This window comes from Equus caballus, chromosome 12, assembly GCF_041296265.1.
Source record: "Equus caballus isolate H_3958 breed thoroughbred chromosome 12, TB-T2T, whole genome shotgun sequence".
In the NCBI taxonomy this organism is placed as follows: Eukaryota; Metazoa; Chordata; class Mammalia; order Perissodactyla; family Equidae; genus Equus; species Equus caballus.
This window is the reverse complement of record NC_091695.1, coordinates 118375-140299: the sequence shown is the minus strand read 5'-3', so window position 1 is coordinate 140299 and position 21925 is coordinate 118375. Positions and strand designations below refer to the sequence as shown.

Here is a 21925-nt window from a genome sequence, read left to right as displayed (position 1 = left end):
GGCTCCAGAGTGGGCTGCCCTGCTCTCGATGTGAGAATGTCCATTGTGGATAAGAAAGGCAGGCTGAGACAGGGGGCCTGGTACTGTCTGCCGTGTTAGGGTTTGATCTTAGCATTTGGAATACATCCTAGATTTAGGAAACATGTTGACACCCAAGACCTGGATCATCTTTCTTTCTGTCCAAACCCCTGGGGTCCATACTTTCTATTCCTACAGGTTCAACTCAACCTTAGCTTTCGTGTCTATTCTTATTGCAGTGCTGTCACATCTAAGCAACACCATCAGGGGTAAAACTATCCTACATGTATTAATTTTGCTGATGATCACAGCTTACCCCTTTAATTTCCAAAATATTTGAAAATATATGCCATCTTGCCTTAAAAAAATTGTGGAATTGGGGCCAGCCCCATGGCCTGGTGGTTAAGTTTGACACGCTTGGCTTCGGCAGCCCAGGTTTGGATCCCAGGTGTGAACCTACACCACTTGTCGGCAGCCATGCTGTGGTGGCATTCCACATACAAAATAGAGGAAGATTGGCACAGATGTTAGCTCAGGGCAAATCTTCCTCAGCAAAAAAAATAAGTAAAATTCTGGAGTCAGTTATATCCTTCTCCTCTCCTTCTTTAAAAGAGGAACATAATTTAATTTGTCCTTAACACCTAATTCAGTATCATCGTTATGGCTCGCTATGCTAACGTGACACTTGTGAGATGGGTCCTGACATTGTGTAGGAGTATTGCACCTACCTCAAACGTCTCCAAACTACTATAGCGTTTGGAGTTATTACAAGGCTCAGTGTGGTTTTTCTTTCCCTGAGCTTGCTCCCAGCAGGCACTTTATATTGCTGTTAGTGTCCCCACTTCCAGAGATATACTCACGCTAAATATGCTTTTCCTGATGTGCTGTCATCTGCACACGAGGTGGTCTGACATCCTCAGAGTTGTTTGCCGAGCTGGAACAGGTCAGCCCCGGAGCCCAGCAGCGGGCCCTGCCATTGGTCTGCCGTCTTCTTGTGGCCTCTTGGTGCCTGGGGGCTGTCCACGGCTGCTGTGCGCCCTTTGCTGTGCTCAGCCGTCTAGACGGCTGAAATCGTTGGTGTGAGCTGATCAGGGCAGGGCTCATTTGACTCCTTAATTCCACTCAAGTCTAAACACAACGTGTACTTTTCAGGAAGTGGATGATAGTTAACTTGTGCTAATGAGGCAGGAAACCTGCAGCTGTGTGGGCTCACCCTCTGGGTGCAGAGCCCCCTGGGTATTCTGAGGAGTCAGCAGAGGTATTTCCCAAAACCCTGGCTCTTGTCCTCAAGACACTTACAGACGAGAGCTTAGCCAGGCTTATGGCAACATCCAGATGCCGTTGGGTTCGTATTGCCTTAAATATGAAGGAGAAGGAACCCAGCAAATCAACAGCTCACCTTCCCGACAGGATGCCTCTGTCATTCTGGGCTTGTCCTCTCAGTGTGAGGGCAAGCTAGTTTCCGATCGGTTGTTTTGAAGAGGAAGGTGATTGCTGCAGCCTCCATCGGGCAGAGATATTGCACACCCTCTGCACCCGTGTGAGGAGGAGGAGCCCCAGCTCATTTGGGTGTCTGACCTTCCTGATCCCGGGTATTCAGATGTAAGCAGCTGGCTTGGATAAATCACCTGGGACTGGGTTGACAGAGAGGAGACATCCGTGGTGCTGGATGGAGCCGGTTGGAGGGGCTTCCAGGCCCAGCAGGAAAGTGTGCTGTGGTCCGTAGGTGATGCCTGCCATGGGCACTGGCTGGGGAGGGAGTGCTGTTTACCAGCCCTGGATTTTAGCTGGCAAGACGTGATGGCTCCAGCCTGCGTCCCCCGTAGGGAGGGGGAGCTTCTCGTCTTCTCTGCATATTGCCCTGCAGCCTCTCCAGGGGAGCCGTGTGTCCCTGGCCTGTCCCAGCACCAGCACCAAGATGCTGGAGGCCGCAGAGCTGGGGGGTCTCCGAGCTGGACACGGACTCTCAGCTCCAGCTGAGCTTGAAATGCTGGGAAAGCAGACGTGGCAGCTTCCCTCACAAACAGATGGCACTGGCTCGTCAGCCTTCGACGATTTCAGACCGTGCTCCTCAGAGCCCTGGGCTCTGAGAGGCTCCCTACTGTGTGCCGTGTGCAGTTCTGGGCACTGGTGCACGGCACTAGGCGAGTGACACCCAGTTCTGCCATCAGGAACTCGACGGCCTGAGACAGGCAATGACCTCCGAGTGGTGACTGTTACGCTGGGGAAGATGCACAGAGGCCCTCACAGGGAGCCCTGCTGAGACAGGGCTGGGGAGGGTCTCTCGGCAGAAGGGAAGTTTGAGCTGAGACCTGACCTGCAAGTCCTATGTCCCGGCCTTGGCTCTCTGGTACCCCAGTCACCTGGGTATTCCCAGCGCTTGAGGCCCAAGGACTCGGACAGTCCAGCTGTGGTTTTCCTCTACGATGAGGTGAAATATGCCAGCCCTCGTGGGCAGGGACCCACCATGAGCACCTGTCTGCCAGTTGGTCTTTCTTCACCAGGTCTTGTGGGGAAATAAAGCCCAGACTTGGGACGTCCATCTCATTCCTTCCTCCCTCTCACGGGTCCTCGCCAGCTCTCACCTGGCCTCTTGCAGCATCCTCAGAAGCCATCTCCTCGCGCCCTCCTGAGGGCTCACCTCCAGAGCCTCCTTTCTAGAATACAGACCTCCCTCTCTCTGCCTGGCGCCCCTCGGGGCTGTGTCTCAGAAACCTGTCCCCTCCAGAGGGGTTGTTGGAACATCTGGCGGGGAGAGGTTTGGGCTGCTTGCTTCCTACACATTCGCCCATACAAAGATTCTGCATCATCACCCAGGCCCATCCCACTGCATCCTTACCAGGCCCAGGGGAGCACCTCGTAGGGAATGGGATCATGCTCCAGTCCTCAGAAGTGTGCCATGGAAAACCTAACTCTGAAGCCTGGCATTCAACAGCTTTCTGATCTGGCCCTGCCTGTCTGTCTTTCCTGAGCTCCTCCCACACCCCACATACCCTCTCTAGTAGGAGCCAACTCACCCAGCCTCCCAGGGTGCACCATCCTCTAGGCACCCCATGACCTTGCGTTTGCTTCCCTCCCTCCGCCCGCCTGGAACACCCTCCCACCTGGTCTCCCTGGCCACAGCCTTCCAGACCCAGTGAAGCTGCTTGTCCCCCAAAGCCACCCAACCGCCCTCCCCGCCACCCGCCTGCCCCGTTCGCTGCAGCACCCTGTGCCTATCCTGTGTGCTCCAGGGCACTCATCCCGCAGCGCGCCTGCCCGCATTCTGGGAGAGAGAGGCCTTTGTGGACGACCCGGGACAGCATCCCCACATGTGGTGCTGTTTCTCTGGGAAAGTCGACCCCGAATCCCAAACCAGTGACCTGTCTTTAGTGCTAGAAGTGTCCGTGTATTTAAGCATAGAACTGTGCATCTTACACTTTTAAAGAAAAGAGAAGAATTTTTCGAGAAACAAGATTGTATTCCAGATGGAAAATGTTCTAGTGCAGCGGCTGACTCCCAGCCCTTGGAGACAGCTGCTTGAAGTGTGTCTCAGTGGCTTGTTACCTGTGTCACCTGAGACTGTGGCACTCTTTGCTTCAGTTCCCTCTTCTGTGAGATAAGAATAATAATACATAGCTCCTAGGCTGTTGCTTGGAGAGTGAAATATGATCACATGTGGGAAGCCGTCAGCCCAGGGCTCATTCAGGGTCAGCGATCATGTCAACAGTCAACCCCTGAGTCCCCTGAGGGCAACAGAGAACAACACTGTTCGCTAAGCTGTGCTTACGTTCGAAAGCTGGCCGGGTGGGTTCAGATGTGGACTCAGGGATGTTCCAACTGTTGGCAGCAAGGTTTGAAACCCCATTTAATCACCCAACTAGCATATCCAGGGACTGTATCTGCACTGCATGGTACGTGGCCTCCATTTTCTTCTGAATCTCTTTCCTTGTCCTCAGTCCCTTCCTGCTTCCAGTATCAAGTGTGTCCGGTGGCTTGAGCCTCTTCCTAACCCCGTTCTCTTCTCCTCCGACCTCCCCTGCAGGTCCCCCTCCCAGGGTACATTGAGGCCTACCCCCGCTCACGGTATCAGCAGAACTCGCCCTCCAGGCTGCCCCGCCAGTACAGCCAGCCGACCGGCCTGCACCCCAGCCTGGAGCAGGCCCCGACGCCCTCAGCGGCCGCCTCACAGCAGAGCCTGGCAGAGAATGACCCGTCCGAGACGCCACTCACCAACATCTCCACGGCGGCCCTCGTGAAGGCCATCCGGGAAGAAGTGGCCAAGCTGGCCAAGAAACAGACAGACATGTTTGAGTTCCAGGTCTGACGCCTTCGCCCTGAGGGACTTCCACACTCTGAGGAAGCCATCTGCGGGTTTCTCAAGCCTAATGTGTCAGGACTTGAGACACAGACAATGTATGAGTCTGTCTCACCCTCAGTTTCTGAAAAGGTGAACAGTAGGGCTTCTGGGAAACAGGAAAGATCTTGAATGACATGCCTCTTGGCTTGTTCAACTGATTGCAGGTCAAGAAGTCCCTGCATGGGACCATCCGTTTGATATTCTGTTGTGTTAAATGTTTGAACTGTGGGCGTGTTTCCCTATGGAGCCTTAGTCACGAGAGGCTGTCTCATCTGAAGACTCCTGTCCACTGCCACATTTTAATAAAACACCAGGATGGGGAGCACAGAGTTCTGTCTGTGGTGACCTCTGCACGTTAACTGTTTGTGTGTTGAGGGCAGTGCAGGCGTGCGATGGAGCTGCAGCCTGGACTCGCCCTTCTCCAGCTCTGACTGCAACTGTTAATATCACCTCCAGTCTGCAAGGGAGGCACCAACTCCAGCCAAGAAACTTGAGTCCTTTTCTTTTAAAAGTTCATATTCAAAGTCAAATGAATTGGATGAAAGTCAATACTGGCAGTGCCCGCACTTATAAATAGTCCTAACTCTTTTTTCTTTCATTAATTAAACAAAGGCCCGGAAAGAGACAAGATGAGAGGGAATGGTGGGCTCGTGTTGGCAGGTTTGGAAGGCGCTGTAGAGTACCCTCCAACTGAAAGAGGATCGGCGCGCAGTGCTTTTAGGACCCTACAAAAGACAAACAGGTATTTGTGGAGGTTTTTCTTTGCCCTGCAATGGAGGTGGCCTGAAAACGAAGCTTCTCTCTTTGGGGGGATAATAGATGCATCGACGTTTACAAGAAAATCTGTCTCTTCAACAATGATGTCCAGCTTGTGCTGCTGAGTGATACAAAAGGAGATGGTAATTGATGCCTGTTGGAAGCAGGCATGGTGGATCCACAGCCTCCCCAGGCTGAGGCCTCTGTTTATAGAAGCTTCTGGATGTAGAAAATCTATTGATTTATGTTTAAATGTAAATAACATTTTAAAATGTGTATGGAGTTTGCCGGTCCCCTCCCTCCCCACTCCCCGTAGTTAATGGACACAGAGGACGTTTGCTGAAATGACACAGCTGCTGACCTTGTGACCGTGGTGTTGCCCATCACCATGGTGGGCATGGCGTGGGGGTGGACATGGCCTCAAAACCCTGAGTCCCCAGCCGCGAACTGTCAATGCAAAAGCAAAACAGCTGCTGCCTTCCGGTAGCCCCAGGGGAGGGGACACTCTGGTTCCTCCCCAGCTTTGGGAGCTGTGCGCAGTGTCGGGGGCTTGAATGGTGTCTGTTGGAGAGCAAGGTCCTGTGCTGCCTTCACCCATGATCTGTCTGGCTTCAGCTGCCTCCATTTCCTCTGAGCCCATCTTTCCATTCTCCTCCTGAGTTTCTTTGGTCTTTACTGAGAGAAGAAGGTAGAAATTTAAAGCCTGAGGGAAGAGTAGGAATGGAAGTGATTAGAATGGGAGATGCAAACTGTCAAAGCACAGACTTTTCCAAGAAGCTGTTTTTATTTCCCAGTGGCAAACAGCCCTTTCAGGAATGTTCCAGAGATGATGTGTCATGGAATCCCCAAACTGGTCTCTTGTTTGGATGATATTAGGTAGTATCCTTTTGGTATGCTGGTTGATCTTTCATAGTGTTAGTTTTTTGTTACTTAAGAAAAAAATCAGCTATAAATAAAAAGTATTTTTGTAATTTCCATGTGTATATATGGTATATTTCTACCAATGGCCAGTTGTCATAGTCCAAAACCTAAATCAGCTTGCAAAACACTGTGGACAGTGCAAGATTTTATTGACAGATTAACACAATGCCTAAGTCTATCCAAATAGGTATGCACTTGAATGAACAAAGAGCCAAAGAAACTCAGCCTTTCCATGCAAATGATATGAGTCCGATAAAGTCAGCTACATTGTCCCGCCTTATCAGTACTATTAATCTTCATCAGTGCAATGATCTCAACCCAGTAGTTTGTCTGCTTGGTAAACGCCTGGAAATACTTTACGTGAAAATGAAGTTTCAAGACCTTAGTGTAATTAAAATATATGTGCTTCAAAGACAATGTCTGAGCTTGGATGTTTCAGTGACTTAGAGAGAATGAGCCTACAGGAGGCAGTGGTACAGCTCCAGCTTGCTAAGAAGATGGAGAAACAAATCAGATACTCCTTTAAACCAGACACCACAGGTTTAAGGAGAGTATCTGGGAAGAGAACCTTAAGCTGAAAAGAAATCAATCTGTTCATGTTTTCCCACCAATGGGGAGATAGCCACCATGGTTTGATTTTTCTGTGAATAAGATGTGGTCTTTTCTCTGAAAGAGCCTCCTGACCTTATGGAGGTGGCAGATACCCGGACAGCTGACTCTGAGAAAAGGCAGAGGGTCCAAGGAGCCTCATGGAAGGGAAAGTAGAGTTCCATGAAATCCCAGAGGTTCTGCATCCTCACGACCCTCCAGACAGCTGAAGAAGCCACAAAGGACCTTGGCAACCTTGGAGAATGGAGTGAAAGTTCAGAGAAGTGGAGTGACCTGCCCAAGGATCATGCTCCAGCAGGTGTCACCATGCTGCCTGCATGCTTGTCCGTCACACATTTCTTGAACCGTACTGGAAGTTTAAAAAGTAGACAAAGGTCATATGAGGGGTTCTCTATGTTCTTGTGAAGAAAAAAGATGATTGAATATATAAAGAACTTCAGATAAAGTATATAGAGGACAATGCATTTGTGGCATAATAAACATTTTTCAGAACTAGTTTTGATGTAAGTTTTCTGCATTCAGGAAAAGAAATGCAGTTTGGCTTTTTCTAGAGATTACCATCAAGGGGATGGTGTTCTCCACTGCTGTTCAAGCTGCAGGATCCAGGCAGGGAGGGAGGCCAGGACAGCCTGTCGTTGTGAGGCAGCAGATTCCATGCTCTCTGCATTGGGGCGTGGAGGTGCAATCTGTTGATGCAGGAAATTAACAGTCTTTTGTGTGTCCTGGTACCTGTGATCTGAGACAGCAGTTGTTGCCTGTGGAGCAGGAAGTTGCCTCTTTCAGGGTGTACTGTGGACTGAATGTTTGCCTCCCCCTCCAATGCATGTGTTGAAATCCTAACCCCCAAGGTGATGATATTAGGAGGTGGGAACTTGAGAGGTGCTTAGGTCATGAGGGGAGCCTTCATGGTTGGGGTTAGTGCCTTTATAAAAGGGACCCCAGAGAGCTCTCTTGCCTTCTTTTCTGCCGTGTGAGGATAAAATAATAAGTCAGGAGTCTGCAACCCACAAGAGAGCCTCACCAGAACCCAACCACGCTGGCACCTGATCTCGGACTGCCAGCCTCCAGAACTGTGAGAAATAAATTTCTGTTGTTTATAAGCCACCCAGTCTATGGCTCTTTGTTATGGCGGCCTGAGCTGACTAAAACAGGCTGGATTATGTAAGAATCAATTCTGTGGTCCTGGGATAAATGATACTGTGCGTTTGTTAATTTAAGAATTCAGCAGAAGGGCATGTAATTTCTGAGCAATCTTAAGGGAAGAATGGATAGCAAGTTGTTAGATTTGTGACTAAAAAAAAAAACTCTGAGAGAAAGTACAGATGGAGGAGGAGAGGAATTTACATATCTGACTATCAGAAATGCTTCTCTAACAGGCAGAAATTAGAGACAGGGATTAAAAGATTCCAATATTGATTACAGATAAATAAGCTGCTTTTTTTCTATATAACACAAGGCACTCAAAGTTCAATGAATAAAATAACAGATACTATTTTAAAAGTTTGAGAACGGAATTTAAACTTAATCTATTCCTTCTATCACACACCAGAAAATAGTTTGGACTTTTTCACAAAAGACAGCCAAACATTCTTGGGGAAGGATAGTGGTTTAGCTGGGAGCAGTGACTGGCTCGGGACCAAGTGTTAGACATTAAATCCTGCCCTTTAGCCAGCCTTGCAGGTGGTCTGACTCTGCGTGGACTTGAAGCCGTTCCCACTGGCTCTGGTGTAGGGGTTGACTGAGAGACAGAGGCCATTTCGTAGAAACAAAACAGCTCCCGTGGGGAACGGGATGGAGACAGCTGTCCTCGCTCTTGCTCTTTCTCACATTCTCGCCCCACATGAACTCTTATCTCTGTTTCTCTCTGCATTTCTTCTAAGTTCTTTCCTTCCCTTGGCCTCCTAAGCTTTCTCTGTTTTCTCATTAGTGTATATGTAGCTGAGAACCCACCTCAGTACCCACTCCCCACAACCATTCCTCTTTGGTACCCATCCCTCACTGACCACCATCTCTGTGCCCGTTACGGCAAATTCTTGAGAATCTGACTGGTCTGGTTTGTCTACCTGTGGATGAGCCACCAGGTGGCTGTCCAAACAGCTGTAACCAGGGAGGCAAGGTCATGTAGTACAAGCATGACCCTCGGAACTCACCCTTTCAGTGAGGGCTTTTGTGAGGGGCTAGTACCCAGAGCGGGGAGCATGAGCAGGCAGGACCTTCAAAAGGAACCTGCTATGGACTGGAATTAACCAGCACTCCTAGGAAGCAGCCAGCAGGGGAGCAATCCCTATGGACCCTGCCACAGAGAGGGGAGGACACCTCTGACTTGCACCAGATAAGGTCCTGTGTGCTTGGAACTCTGGAGGGCAGGCCAGACCTGCCCCAACCTTTTCCCACTCCAACACCAGTACCATTGATGCCGCTGCTGGGTCTAGGAAGTGATTTATGACCAAGGCCCAGTTAGCACAACGTCTTGCTCAGCAAACAATAAACACTTGTAAATTGAAATGCGTCATCTCAGCTAGGTACTCTGGGTGTAGCTCAGTGCCATGCACCTGCATGGGTGAGAAAGCTGCTGAGCCTCTAACAGTCTTTGGAAACAAAACTGGTTTCAAGTGAAATTGATTTATTGTGGCCCTACTCTTCCAAGTATAATGTTAGTGTCCTGAGAATTAAAAGGTCTCTTGATTTCTTAAAGTGAACTGTTACAGAATCCCAGCCTGTGATAAATGCTAAAATGTAGGGTGTTTCTGAAAAGGGCTATTTAGGAAATAGAATTAAAAGTGCCAGAAACAAGTTCTTTTAGAAGATATTAGGTTGCTTGGATTAGGCAGGTTTCAAATATAGGGAAATCTGTAATGTGGCAGAATTTGTCCTCATAGGTCAAACCCACACTTTAGTGAAAGCCATTATGTAATGAAATCTAGAAACTGATTATTTTCATTCTCTGACCTTGACCAGACTTGTTTAAATTATAGAGGGAGGCCATCAATGTATTTTACATAAATTAACTGTGGCCTTATTTCCCCCCATCTCTACCTTATGTCTAAACTCACCCCCAACCCACACACAAACTGAGGAGAGAAGTTTGTACCAAAGAAAATCAGGGGAGTTTCATTGGTCTGGAAATTTTTCTTTTATTTTTTTGCTGAGGAAGAGTTGCCCTGAGCTAACATCCACTGCCAATCTTCCTCTGTTTGTATGTGAACCGTGGCCACAGCATAGCCACTGGCAAACGAGTGGTGTAAGTCCCCTCCCGGGAACAAAACCCAGGCCACTGAAGCAAAGGACGCCGAATTTAACCACTAGGCCATGGGGCTGGCTTGGTCTGGAAATTTTGAAAAAGGCATAACTAGTCAAGGCCTTGAGCAACTCACTTTAAACCAGTCCCCAGTCCCTCTCCTGTGAGTCTGTCCTGCCTGCCTCCCTGTGGTTGTGAGGAGCATGTGGCATCACGTCTCTAATAATGCTTTGAAAAGTATATTTGAAGGTATTCTTACTAAAGTCTTAGCTTCATAATTCAGTTTTATCTAGCAAAATATTTTAGCTTCTCCCATCCACTGAACTAATTTGTTCTATAAAATAAAAAAATAAAGGCATTCTTAAGTTTGGAACTGCCCAAAAAGCCAGCCTCATCTGGAGCTGTGTTTGCTGTTGTCAGTGGTTTGGAGGCTATGGAAGCACTTGTGCACGTGCTTCACTCTAGCTGGAAAACCCAGACTGGTGACTCCCACTGAGCACGTTAGACACTCTGGGCAAAGACAAGTACTGAGCAGGAGCTTTGACTGTAGCTTTTGTCATTTAGTGCTTCACTTTCCAATTAACTTTGTACATCCTTGGCCTCTGCCAAGAACAGAGTGTTCATATGCTGTTGGAATTTTTTATTGTAGAATAAAATGACAAAGGCTTTCATACCCCAAAAACTGCCTGCTTCTCATTCTGCCTCTTCCAGATGGTGAGATGGTATCCCCTTCACAGCCCCGCTGCACAGCAGTACCCACAGCGGGTTGTTAAAGAACACTTGCGGGGCTGGCAGACCCCTTGTGGTCTCAGAAGCTGTCCCAACCTGGAGCATGAGCTCATCAGCCAAAAAGAGCTCACCCTTGGCTATCCATAGGCCCCAGAGAAGCCTATCCATGACTGTATTGTTGGGACAGATGGTGTCCCAAGGCAGAATAAGCCAATGTCTGCTCATATGCCCTTCTCAGAGCATGAAGAAGTCCCATCCAGGTCAGTGGCTCCCAGGGATGACATTGATATAGGACACAAACTCCCAAGACCACCTACCTCTCCCATTCTGGGCTAGTCCAGCAATTATGATGCTTGCCTTGTGTTCAGCCCTAACCAGAGAACATGTACTATGCTCCATGCTCTGCCTCTGGCCTAAGCTGATTGGACAGAAGAGACATCCAACCTAGGAGCTACAAATTCGTAGGCTGACCAGGTACAAAAAATGTAGCTTGGCACATGGGGCTAGACCAACTGGACTCTGTAGGAAATACTTACAAACAGAGTCTGTTAGCAGCAGATGCTGAAACTTAATGGTCAAGTCTCAGAGAGTCCATAAGGGGGTGTATTAAAAGCAAAGGTCTAAGAAAGCAGAATACTGAGTAAGAAATGGCCTTGAGGCCAAGGAGATTTAGAGGGTAGGAAAGAAAGTCTGTCTCCTGGAACAAAAATCGACAAACAAACCCCAACTCTGACTGTTTCTGGGAGGTCCCTACTCCATAACGGAGAGCCACGACCCTGGGGCTTTTGTGGATCCATTGAGACTTGGGTGGCAATACAGTGTGGCTTCTCACTGGAGCTGAATCTGCTGAAGCTGACTGCAAGTGCTCAGAAGGTACTGAAGAGACTGAAGGAGCAACTTCTTACTCCTCTCTCTGCCCCTCTGTAAAGAGGGCTCAAATATGCACAAAAGACACCCCTAAAGCCACTGTCTTGCTGCAGTGGTGAGGAATAAACTTGGAGCCACCAGAAAATGCTTTTCTGGGGCTCACCCTGGGGTGGAGACCTTTGCAGAGAATAGGACCAGTGGGCCCAGGAACTGAGGGGTTCCCTACGCCTCCATTTTCTTTTTCTTTTCTCCTGAACTCTGGCTGCTCTTAGCTTTCAGGACAAATGAAACTGTCAAGTGAAAGGAAGTGGTGACGCCTACTTCAGTCCAGGAATGGCAGACAGACACAGACCCAGGGAGCTGGCAAAGACACACGGCAAACCCGGGCCTCCCTGATGGGTCCCCATCAGAAATACGACAGCAAACTTATTCCAAAGGACGATCTCTATACTTCTCTGAGTCAATGTCATGCGTACAGCCTGTGAGCTCTGCTGGCCACTGGAAGCCAGCAAAGTGCCCAGGTAGGATTGTAGAACCAGGTAACAGAAACACTAGCGAGAGTGATGCCAGTGGTTGATTACCTATGAAATGTACACAGATGGTTAGTGGGGAACATGATTGCTTTGAGTCTCTCTATGACTTCTTGGAGGTATGGTTATGACAGAAATCTGGTTTGCGCAGTTGGGCACTTCATTTTAACAACGTTTCAGTGTTTGTGTTTGCACATGGACAAAGCCACATTTAGGGAGAGGCCATCTGATTCATTTGAATCAAAATAAAAGTTTTATTGACATAGCAGTTCCACTACCAACCTCTCCTCCAAGCCAAAGAGCTCTGGCAAACTCCTGAAGGGAAAAGCACTCAGGTTACCTGGTCTCTGAAATGGGCTACATGAGCTTGCTCTGGACTCTGATGGGTCTTCACTGAACATATTGAACAGCTTGCTTTTGCCCCTGGTGCCCACTCTGTCACCCAGCCTTTGGTGGCTGCAGGCCTTTGGGAGGCCCACAGGGCCGGAGTAAACCATACTCCTTGAGGCCACAGGCCCAGCGATGCCAACACAACTAGTGCAAAATCAGGCTCCACCCAGACGTCTTCTCTATGGGACATTTGAAACAGCTGGATTTGGGACACAGGGTCTACCAGTCAGCCAGATGTTGGACTGGATTTCTCATGCTTCATCCTACTCTGCTAGCATTCGTGGAGGCAAAGGTGGAGGCTGTTTGCGTGCTCCTGGAAAAGTCCATTTTCTAGGTCAAGTTTTGGCAGCACCAAGAGAAAGGGCCTGGGTAATCTTAAGACTGAAAACAAAGGCTGCCAAATTGACTGAGTTGCTTCTTGGATTAATATTTGGTGGCTTGGAGGGCTGAAAGATCTTCTCTTTAATTTAAGGTTTTGTCTCTAAAATGGTAGGTCCCAAACAAGCCTTCTGTGCCCCAGGGACTAACTCTTAGAATGGGTCCAGGTAAAAGAGAACCCAAGACCGAGACCAGGAACCAGATGCCGTGACTGAGCAGACAGAGGCCTGGAGAAGGGCTGCAGCGCTGTCTCTGCCAGGGGCATGCATGTGTGCATGTGGTTTTATCCTGCGGAACATTCATCTTTCCTTTAACTGGAATTGCACAGGAATCACTGATGAAGCTTCACATAGCATCCGTTCAATCCTTCACTGGCTGAGCAAACATTCCCTGAGCACCTCCGTGCACCAGACACGGCGCCAGGCCATGAGACTCAGCAGCGAGCAGGACACAGCGCCTGCCCCTCGCAGAGCTCATCGTCTGGGAAGACGGATACACACAAAGCCCAACATGTGAAGCGCTCACCATTTGTTCAGTGCCTTTTCTCTCTCTTGAGAGCCAGCCAAGTGAAAACCGAAGTCCCCTTCTTTCTGGAAACTTTTAGGTTTAGAAGAGGACAGAGTCTGCAGTTGCATCTTCTGATTATGCTACACAGTTTTCCTCCTCCAGTTAATAAGGTGCTCACCGTATCCCCACAGGGATAGAGAACAAAACTGCCAACTACCAAGATTCAACAAGCGTTACAAACCCAAGTTTCAGAGCTGTCACCGCCCAATGAAATCAGGAGCCCGACGCATAAGGAAAGGAATGGCCGATCGGGGGACTGCACTGTGTAATCCAGATGAAAATTTTAGGAACCATATACTTTATGAATGAAACCACAGTCCACTGAACACTCTCATTTTGCATTGTTCATATCAATAAAGTGCCACTCAGACTGCACTGGATTATTAATGAATGGTTTTTGGCTTTTATTCCACCTCTGGAATATTGTGCTCTATCTGTGGAGCACATCTAAACAGGGGAACCAGGTAGAGCTTTGCAGGGATACCATTTCTTTGCTGCCTTAGTCTGTTTAGCTTAGTTGAAATTGTATTTTTTTTTCTTGACAAATTTGCCTATGAAATAAAATACATTGTCTTACTGGCAATTTTCTTTCCAAGGTGTTAGTGGATATGTGTTCACATTTTGTCTTTTCTCTTACTTAATACTTCCCCATTCCCTATAAGGAAAAGACTTTAACAAGCATTTAAAAATTCTGAGGATATTAGAAATCACCATGTGATGAACTGATGTATCTTGCTGTTTTTCACATTATAGGACTCCAAACTCTCAGAGTTAGAAGAGAGCCTAGTGGGGAAGTTATCCAGCTTTGCACCCTGCAATCAATACAGGATAAACGCTATACGCTGTTACAGGATGCTGGCTTACCTGGTCAAAGATTAAGCAAAATTAAGGCTTCAGTTAGGCAGGTTTTCAAAATGAGGTGGGGGAGATAAAGAATGAGGATAGATGGAGAGGTTTTAAATATAATTTGATATTTAGGAAGAAAAGCAATGTAGCCACCATGGGGTAGGAGTGGGGGAATTGATTGTCTTGATTTCAAACTACATATGAGGTGAGTGGGCACCAAAATCTTTTCAGTCTTGGGCTTGAAACGTTTTACTGTAGCTCCAAATTGATGTCATGACCACTGTTACCGCACTTTAAAAGGATCTCCGTCTTAGGATTTGGGGTTGTCCAGACCCAGATTTGAACCTCACCTTTACCACATTCTAGTTGTGTTACTTTGGGCAAGTCATGTCCCTTCTCTGAGCTAATCTGAAATGAAGATAAGATCTGTCAACTTAAAAGCAAATTTGCCTGTTATTTTTATCCTCAAAATGAGTTTATTTGGGAACAGCCGAAAGAACTGCAATTCAGGACATGCATGCTACGGGCAAACCAGAGGCAAATCCAGAAAAGCAGGAGGAGAGCTGCTTCTATAGAGAAAAACGGGGAGCAGGGGGGTCTGTTCTAAAGGAAAGGCCATTGGGGAGAGCAGCAGTTCAGGGCGGCAACGGCTTCTCATTGGCTGGGCTGTGGCATTCCTCATTGGCTGAGGTGTGACATTTCTCATTGGCTGGGCTGTGGCATTTCTCATTGGCTGAGGTGTGACATTTCTCATTGGCTGGGCTGTGGCATTTCTCATTGGCTGAGGTGTGACATTTCTCATTGTCTGGGCTGCAGCATTCCTCCTTGGCTGGGCTGCGGCATTCCTCCTTGGCTGGGCTGCCACGTTTCTCATTGGCTGGGCTGTGGCATTCCTCATTGGCTGGGCTGTGGCATTTCTCATTGGCTGGGCTGCGGCATTCCTCATTGGCTGGGCTGTGGCATTTCTCATTGGCTGAGGTGTGATATTTCTCATTGGCTGGGCTGTGGTGTTTCTCATTGGCTGGGCTGCAGCATTCCTCATTGGCTGGGCTGTGGCATTCCTCCTTGGCTGGGCTGCCACGTTTCTCATTGGCTGGGCTGTGGCATTTCTCATTGGCTGGGCTGTGGCATTCCTCATTGGCTGGGCTGTGGCGTTTCTCATTGGCTGGGCTGCAGCATTTCTCATTGGCTGGGCTGTGGCATTCCTCATTGGCTGGGCTGCGGCATTCCTCATTGGCTGGGCTGCAGCATTCCTCATTGGCTGCGCTGCAGCATTTCTCATTGGCTGGGCTGTGGCATTCCTCATTGGCTGGGCTGTGGTGTTCCTCATTGGCTGGGCTGTGGTGTTCCTCATTGGCTGGGCTGCAGCATTCCTCATTGGCTGGGCTGTGGCGTTTCTCATTGGCTGGGCTGTGGCATTTCTCATTGGCTGGGCTGTTGCTGGGTGGGGAGAGAAGTCTTCCTTTAGTAGTAAAGTAGTTTTAGTTCCTGCTCAAGATGCAAGCAACCTAACTGTTAGTGTAATTGAGGATGTGATAGGGTGTGAGAGCTCCCCCTAATGGCCTTCTCGACTCCAGTTTAGTTATGATTTCTTTTACCAAGTTCCACAGATCTAGTCAATGAAGTGACTGACTGCAGAGCTGGAAGGAATGACTACAGATTACAACTGCATGGCACTCTACAAGCATGATGGATTATTGTTATTTATTAGCCTCTGCTTGAATACTTCTAGCATAGTGGAACTCACTATCTAGCCAGAGAAGATGCATTACCCACTGATCACCTAGAAGGAGTGACTCCTATGCTCAGCCTGTTCCAGCCCTCCACTGTGGACAAACTCCCTTTTCAACAGCCCAGGATACCCATAAGCCCCCATAACAGAGGGCGAGCTCAGGACACAAAGAGAGGTGGATGGTGCTGTGAAAGGGAAGCCCTCCGTTGCCTGGCCAAGGTGAGAGTAGTTGGCACCAGTTGTCATCTCCCACAGATGCCACATATTCTTTTGGTTACAGCCCCATCACTCCTGGGAGTCATTCTTCTGAGCAACCAAGACTCTTCCAGGGCACACAACCTTGGTCCCAGCAAGCAGCTCCTTGCAAAAGGCCTGGGCTTGGTGCATTTAAAGTTCTGGTGGCCAGGACTGTCAGCTCTGTGAGCGTGAAGTGAAGCTCATTACAGAATCACACGATAAGTCAGTGGAAAAGAAGAGTCTGTTTGGGAAACTCTGTGAGACTCCTCCGGTACCTGCTCAGGGACACTGTTGTTGAAGTGGAGTTCGCCTGTGCTGGAAGCAGGAGAAGACGTGCTTGTGCTTATCCTGTGGCCCAGACTCCCTGCGGTTATGACGTCAGCCCTCACAAACACTCTCCTGAGCCGCCTGAGGAGGCGGGCTGAAGGGGAACACGGAACAGAATAGTTGGAAAACAGTCACCCAAAAATGAGCTAAGAGTTTAGGTGCTCAGCCTTTGGAGCAGCTTGGTCCCCTGTAAAATGGGGGTGAGGATGCCTTCCTCGTGGGGGGAGGCGCTGCAGATATTAATGTGTGTAGAGAGCAGAGCATGGAGCTGGCACGGAGCAATCCCTCAACAACTGGTTGTCAAGAGCTGGCACGGGTGGATGTTATAGCAGACACTCCACACCCCATGGCCTCTCTTATGCTCAGACTCCAGGACATCTTTCAGTGTTCCCATCAGAGCATCTTTGCTCGTTTCCTAAGACAAACTATAAAATGACATCAATCCTTGAAGTGCACCTAAAATAAACTTTTTCTTTGGGATGGATGGGGAAGGGTGCAGTGAACAATTCAGATTTACACAATACCCTCTTTCCCCTGCAGAGGGTCACAGCCTTTCTCTCTGCCAGAGGTCTGTCACACACATGCATATGCACACACTCACGCAGATTCACATGTCACATGTTGGACAAGGGGCCTGTCCTCATTGCCCTGTGACTCTTCCCAAGTGACCTCCAGGAGGGACAAGAAGGGAACCTAGAATCCTGGAGGCTTACACAGAGAAAGGAGCTGCCACCTGGGAGGAGCCATCAGGCTCAGTTGCTGACCCACGGTGTCACCTCAGGCAATGGCTTCACTACTTTGCACCTTACTTTCTTCGTTTATAAAGAGATACCATTTTTACCTGCTCCCGCATCACTGAACTCTGGAAACAAGCCTACGTTAAACCCCCAATTTTCGCAATAAGATAAAATTAAAAATTCATTTCCTCAGCTGTACTAGCCACATATCAAGTCTCAATTGCCACATTTGGCTAATGGCTTCCATAGTAAACAGCACAAATCGACAACATCTCTGTCACCGGAGAAAGTCCTGTTAGACAACGTAGATCTAGGGCATCCAGCCATTAATGAATAACAGTAAGTTACTAAGTAGACAGATAGACAATAGTCCATAGATAAGTATATATAACTATGTAAGTATGTGATAAGATGAATATATAGCCATATATCTTCCTATGTTGAAACCCTAACCCCCAGTGTGTTGGCATTTGGAAGTAGGGCCTTTGGGAGGTCATGAGGGTGGGGCCCTCCTGATGGAATCAGTGCCCCTCTAAGAGGAAAAGGAGACCCCAGAGGGCTCTCTCTGCCTTCTGGACACAGCAAGAAGGTGGCCCCCTCCAAGCTGGGAAGAGAGCCCTCACCAGGAGCTGAACCTGCCAGCACCTTGATGTTGGACTCCCAGCTCAGAACTGTGAGAAATAAACGCCTGCTGTTTAAGGCCCCCGGCGGTGGGATTTTGTTACGGCGGCCCGAGCGGACCAATTCAGATAACATGTGCGGATGAGTTCAGTCCCGCTTCTTCTGCTCCTGTGAACCGCACTGTCCCCCTTGAGCTGGTTCTGAAAGGAGCGTGTCCCTGTGTGAGGACGGCGTGGCGCGCAGGCAGCGCCCTGCAGCCTCGGGAGGGCCGGCGCGGCGCCGGGTCGATTTCTGCCCCGAGGGCCTCGAGGGCTGCGGGCTCTCCTCCTCCCTGCAGGCTTCCGAATTGGATTCCCCCTGGACAATCCTGAACGTGCTGAACAGTGTCAGCCCCGGTGTGAGAGGACTAGAAGGAGGGCTGCGTCCTCGCACCGCCGAGTCCGCGCTGCCACCTAGTGGATCCCAGCCCGAGAGAAGCGGGCGGACTCGGTGCTGGCGACGGAAGCGCACGCAGACCTGCCCCGCAGAGCCTTCCAGCTACTGCTGGGCTGGTGTCGGCGAGAGCAGCTCACACGCCCCGGTCTCAGCTGCCTCGAACAAGCCCAGGCAGGGCGTTATTGTGCGCATTTTCCAGATGAGAAAAAGGGCTCAGAGAAGTTGAGTCTGCTTTATTGAAAGAACGATTAGACGAATAAATAAATGAACAAATGAGTCAATGAATGCAGACGTAAGTTATGACCCTGTTTTCAGAGGGACGGACTGTTCGTACTACATTCAGATGACCTCTGAGATGAGATTAACAGTCCCGAGGGAGGTTGTGGATAGATGGAATGCTAACATTTATTGAGTGCTTGCTTGGGCTAGGCCTTGTTCCCAGCACTTCATATATATTAACTTACTTAAACTTCATAGCAACCTATGAAGTTCCTCATTGTACAGATGAGGAAACTAAAGTACAGAGAGGTTAAGTAATTTTCCCAAAACCACACAGCAGATGTGTGCTGGGATCTGGCCCAGGCAGTGTGGGCCAGAGCCAGCACTCTTAAGCATTATATGCTCTCAGATAAGAGGGGATCGCTAAGAGCTGTCCCTAAATCTTGGTGAACTCAGGACGCATCTCGTGCCCTCTAACCTGTCATCAATAGGCACGTGGCCCAGAAGGGCCCCAGGATGTTACATCTAGATCATCCTTTGTTATGATTTTGTGCAAACTGATGTTTCGGTGGGCCAAACTCTGAGTCAGAGCAAGAGACTGAGGGCTGCGTTTCCCTCTCTGTCCACAGCCATCAGCGTGCTCACCAAGCCCCTGAGGAGTGTCAACTTTGTGCACACCTCTGCTGAGGGTGTTGATGACATAGCCCTTGCCTTCCAGGAGGTCAGAGTGGGGCTAGGGAGGTGGGTGATCATTATCTAGGTGGTGAGTGCCAGGGGAGGGGGTGTGCAGAGCACAGGGAGCTCAGAACAGGGGCGTGTAAGCCAGGCTGGGTGCAGGGCTCAGGGAGCTCAGAAAAGGGGCGTGTAAGCCAGGCTGGGTGCAGAGCACAGGGAAGGCTTCCTGGAGGAGGTTGATATCCAAGCTGTTGGGAGGGGAGCATTTCTCAGCTTTGGTTTCTTTCCAATGGCAGGTGCATCCTCTCTCTGCCCCTTTGCTCACTCAGTTCCCAGGCAGGGAGAAGGACTTAATGTGATTTGCAGCTTGGGGAAGAAGAAACTGGGCACGTGTGACCCCAGCCTGCCCTTCATCCTCTTTAGAGAGAGCCGCCTGCAGGAGCAAGCGTTCTCCGCTGCTCCTCCAGTGTGACCTGGGACAACCTCTGCAGGACTGCCTAATTCCAAGTCCACCGGGCTCTCACACTCAAGCTTCATGCTCCAAACTGGCTTCTATGAGGAATAAGGAATAAGGATTTTCATTCTCTATCTTCCAACCTTGTCTTATTTCTCAATTTACTTGGAGCCTTGGAGGCTGGGATGGGTGGAATTTATTGGGTGCCACCTCAGAGACTTCACGCAATGAAGCTATGTTAGTTAGCAAAGGGTGAAGAAGAGTGTTCCAGAAGAGGGAACAGCAAAAGCAAAGGCCCAGAGGTGATAGAGCCCATGAGATTTTGGGCAAACTGAAAGTAGGTCATATGGCTTGAGAATAAATCTCAAAGCTGGGACCCCAGGGAGGTAAGCTTCAGGAATGGAGAAGGATGCCCACTCAGCCATTCACTTCCCCCTTCTCATGATTTCTGAGCTCCGAAGAGGAATGGGGGCCTTAGCTCCTTCTCAAGGATACAGAAGGGTTAGTGGTTTTCTGTCTGTGCATTAGCATGGCTAGCAACCACTGCCTGCCTGCCTGGGGTCCCTTCCAGAGCAGTCCTCCCTCAGGCACCAGTTGACTCATCAGGTCTGTGACCTTTACTGCTCTGCCTCTCCTCTCCCCCAACTTGTAACTCAAAGCCAGCTGATAAGCCGCTCTCATTCTTCTCTTAGGAAGTGGAACTGGGAAAGAGCTCACTGTGGGCGACCATGTGGACATGGACTCCGATGTGGCTCCTGGGGGTCACTGAGTAGCTGGGTTATGAGGAAGCTGAGTGGAGAATACAGGAGGGTGCAGCCGGTGTGTGGAGCAAGACAAAGCTGGGAGGGCAGCAGCCTGGGCTCCGGGTGGCTTCTGGACCCTGGTGCCAATTGGCATGAGGCCCCTGCAGGGACCTTCAGTGTCTGGGTCTGCAGTCGTTCCCAGTTCCGAGAGGTTCTGGTGCGGCTGCAGTCAAAGGACCCTACCAACCCTCCCCAACACGGAGCCCAGATGAGCCAGCCATATTTCCCCTCCAAGGAGCAGTAGTTGGACTGAGTTTCCCAGCGGCGGCCCCTTACTCCTTTCCTTCTAAAGACCTGGATGCCTCCTTTACTTATTTCTCTTACCTTAGTTTCTATTGCTTGTAACCACAGAACCCCACTGTCAGCCACTCTTGTTATTTAAGTAAGCTAGTTTGAGTGGCCTTCTGTTCCCCCAACCAGAAGAGCCCCTGGAGTAGGTGATTTCCCGGCTTTGTGTCATTGATTCTTTTCCTGATCCCTTCCTCATTGCCTTTCCTCCAGTGATGGCACAGACTCCTCCTTGTGCTGGCGCTCTGGTGTGGGTGGGGTGAAAGGACTGGTGAGGACCAGAGTCCTCTCTGGGGGCACTGCCCATGAGAGGCCAGGCCGTCAGCCTCATCTCACGCGGAGGGTGCCACCTGGGAGGAGGGTGCGTGGCCTTTCTGGAAGAGAATCACCATCTTCCTCAGATTGCCTCCCAGTTGCACCTGCCCCCGGCACCCGTGTGGGCCCACAGACTCCAGGCTTCTCCCTCCCTGCAGCTTGGCCTCCCTCCAGCTCACATCCTGTGGCCACCACCACTCCCTGGAGCGAAGTTCAGCAGGAAAGGCTGTGTCCTAGCGGGACTGTGAAGGAAGAATAATGACTCCCAAATGGGGCTCTTTCAGATCGATCAGCTTATTTGTTGTCCCCCAACCCAACCGTCCTGTGAGAGTAGTGCCTTCATTCACAGATGAGCAAACTGGCTCAGAGAGGCTAGGCAGCTTTCAAAAGGCCACATGTCTGCTGGTGACAGAATCAAGACACTGTTGAAAGGAAAAGGCCAGTGTGCCGTGAGGCACCGACGATGGGGTGCTCACCTCCAATGAGTCAAAAAGTTTTAAATTGTTGACAAGATCTCTCCTCCTTCTCTTCCGAGAAGCCAGGCCCCTGCAGGCCCTGGATTCGACCTGCCTCCGTTGGCCACAGAGTGGGGCGCAGATGACGTGCATAAGGGAGTGGGAGGTTTTTCCAATGCACTTGACATGTCTGTTTCTCTCAGGACCGGCAGCTCTGTGGGGAAGGAGCCCTGATAGAAATAGCTGGTCTTGTGCTCTCTCAGGTTTCACGTTCCATCTGCCTTAAAGCAGTAACCCACAGGCTGTGACCTCTGTCCACGCCCGACCCTATATTCCTGAAAGCAGAAGTGGCTGATCTGATGGGTCAAGGTTCAGGGCATTCCTTGGGCCCCATGTTACCGGGGGAAGACTTACCACATTGTAAAAGTCAACACACACG

At 49.6% G+C, this 21925-nt stretch overlaps 1 protein-coding gene across 2 annotated transcripts in view; it reads left to right on the top strand.

The window, feature by feature from the left end:
- Positions 1-13717, top strand: part of KIAA1549L (KIAA1549 like) — a 274273-nt gene extending 260556 nt beyond the window's left edge. For both annotated transcript variants that reach the window (XM_070229192.1, XM_070229191.1), the window contains exon 21: positions 4043-13717. In XM_070229192.1, the coding sequence (XP_070085293.1) occupies positions 4043-4324 (282 nt within the window). In that variant the 3' untranslated portion in view covers positions 4325-13717. The remainder of the gene's footprint in view (positions 1-4042) is intronic.
- The last annotated feature ends 8208 nt before the right edge of the window (positions 13718-21925 follow it).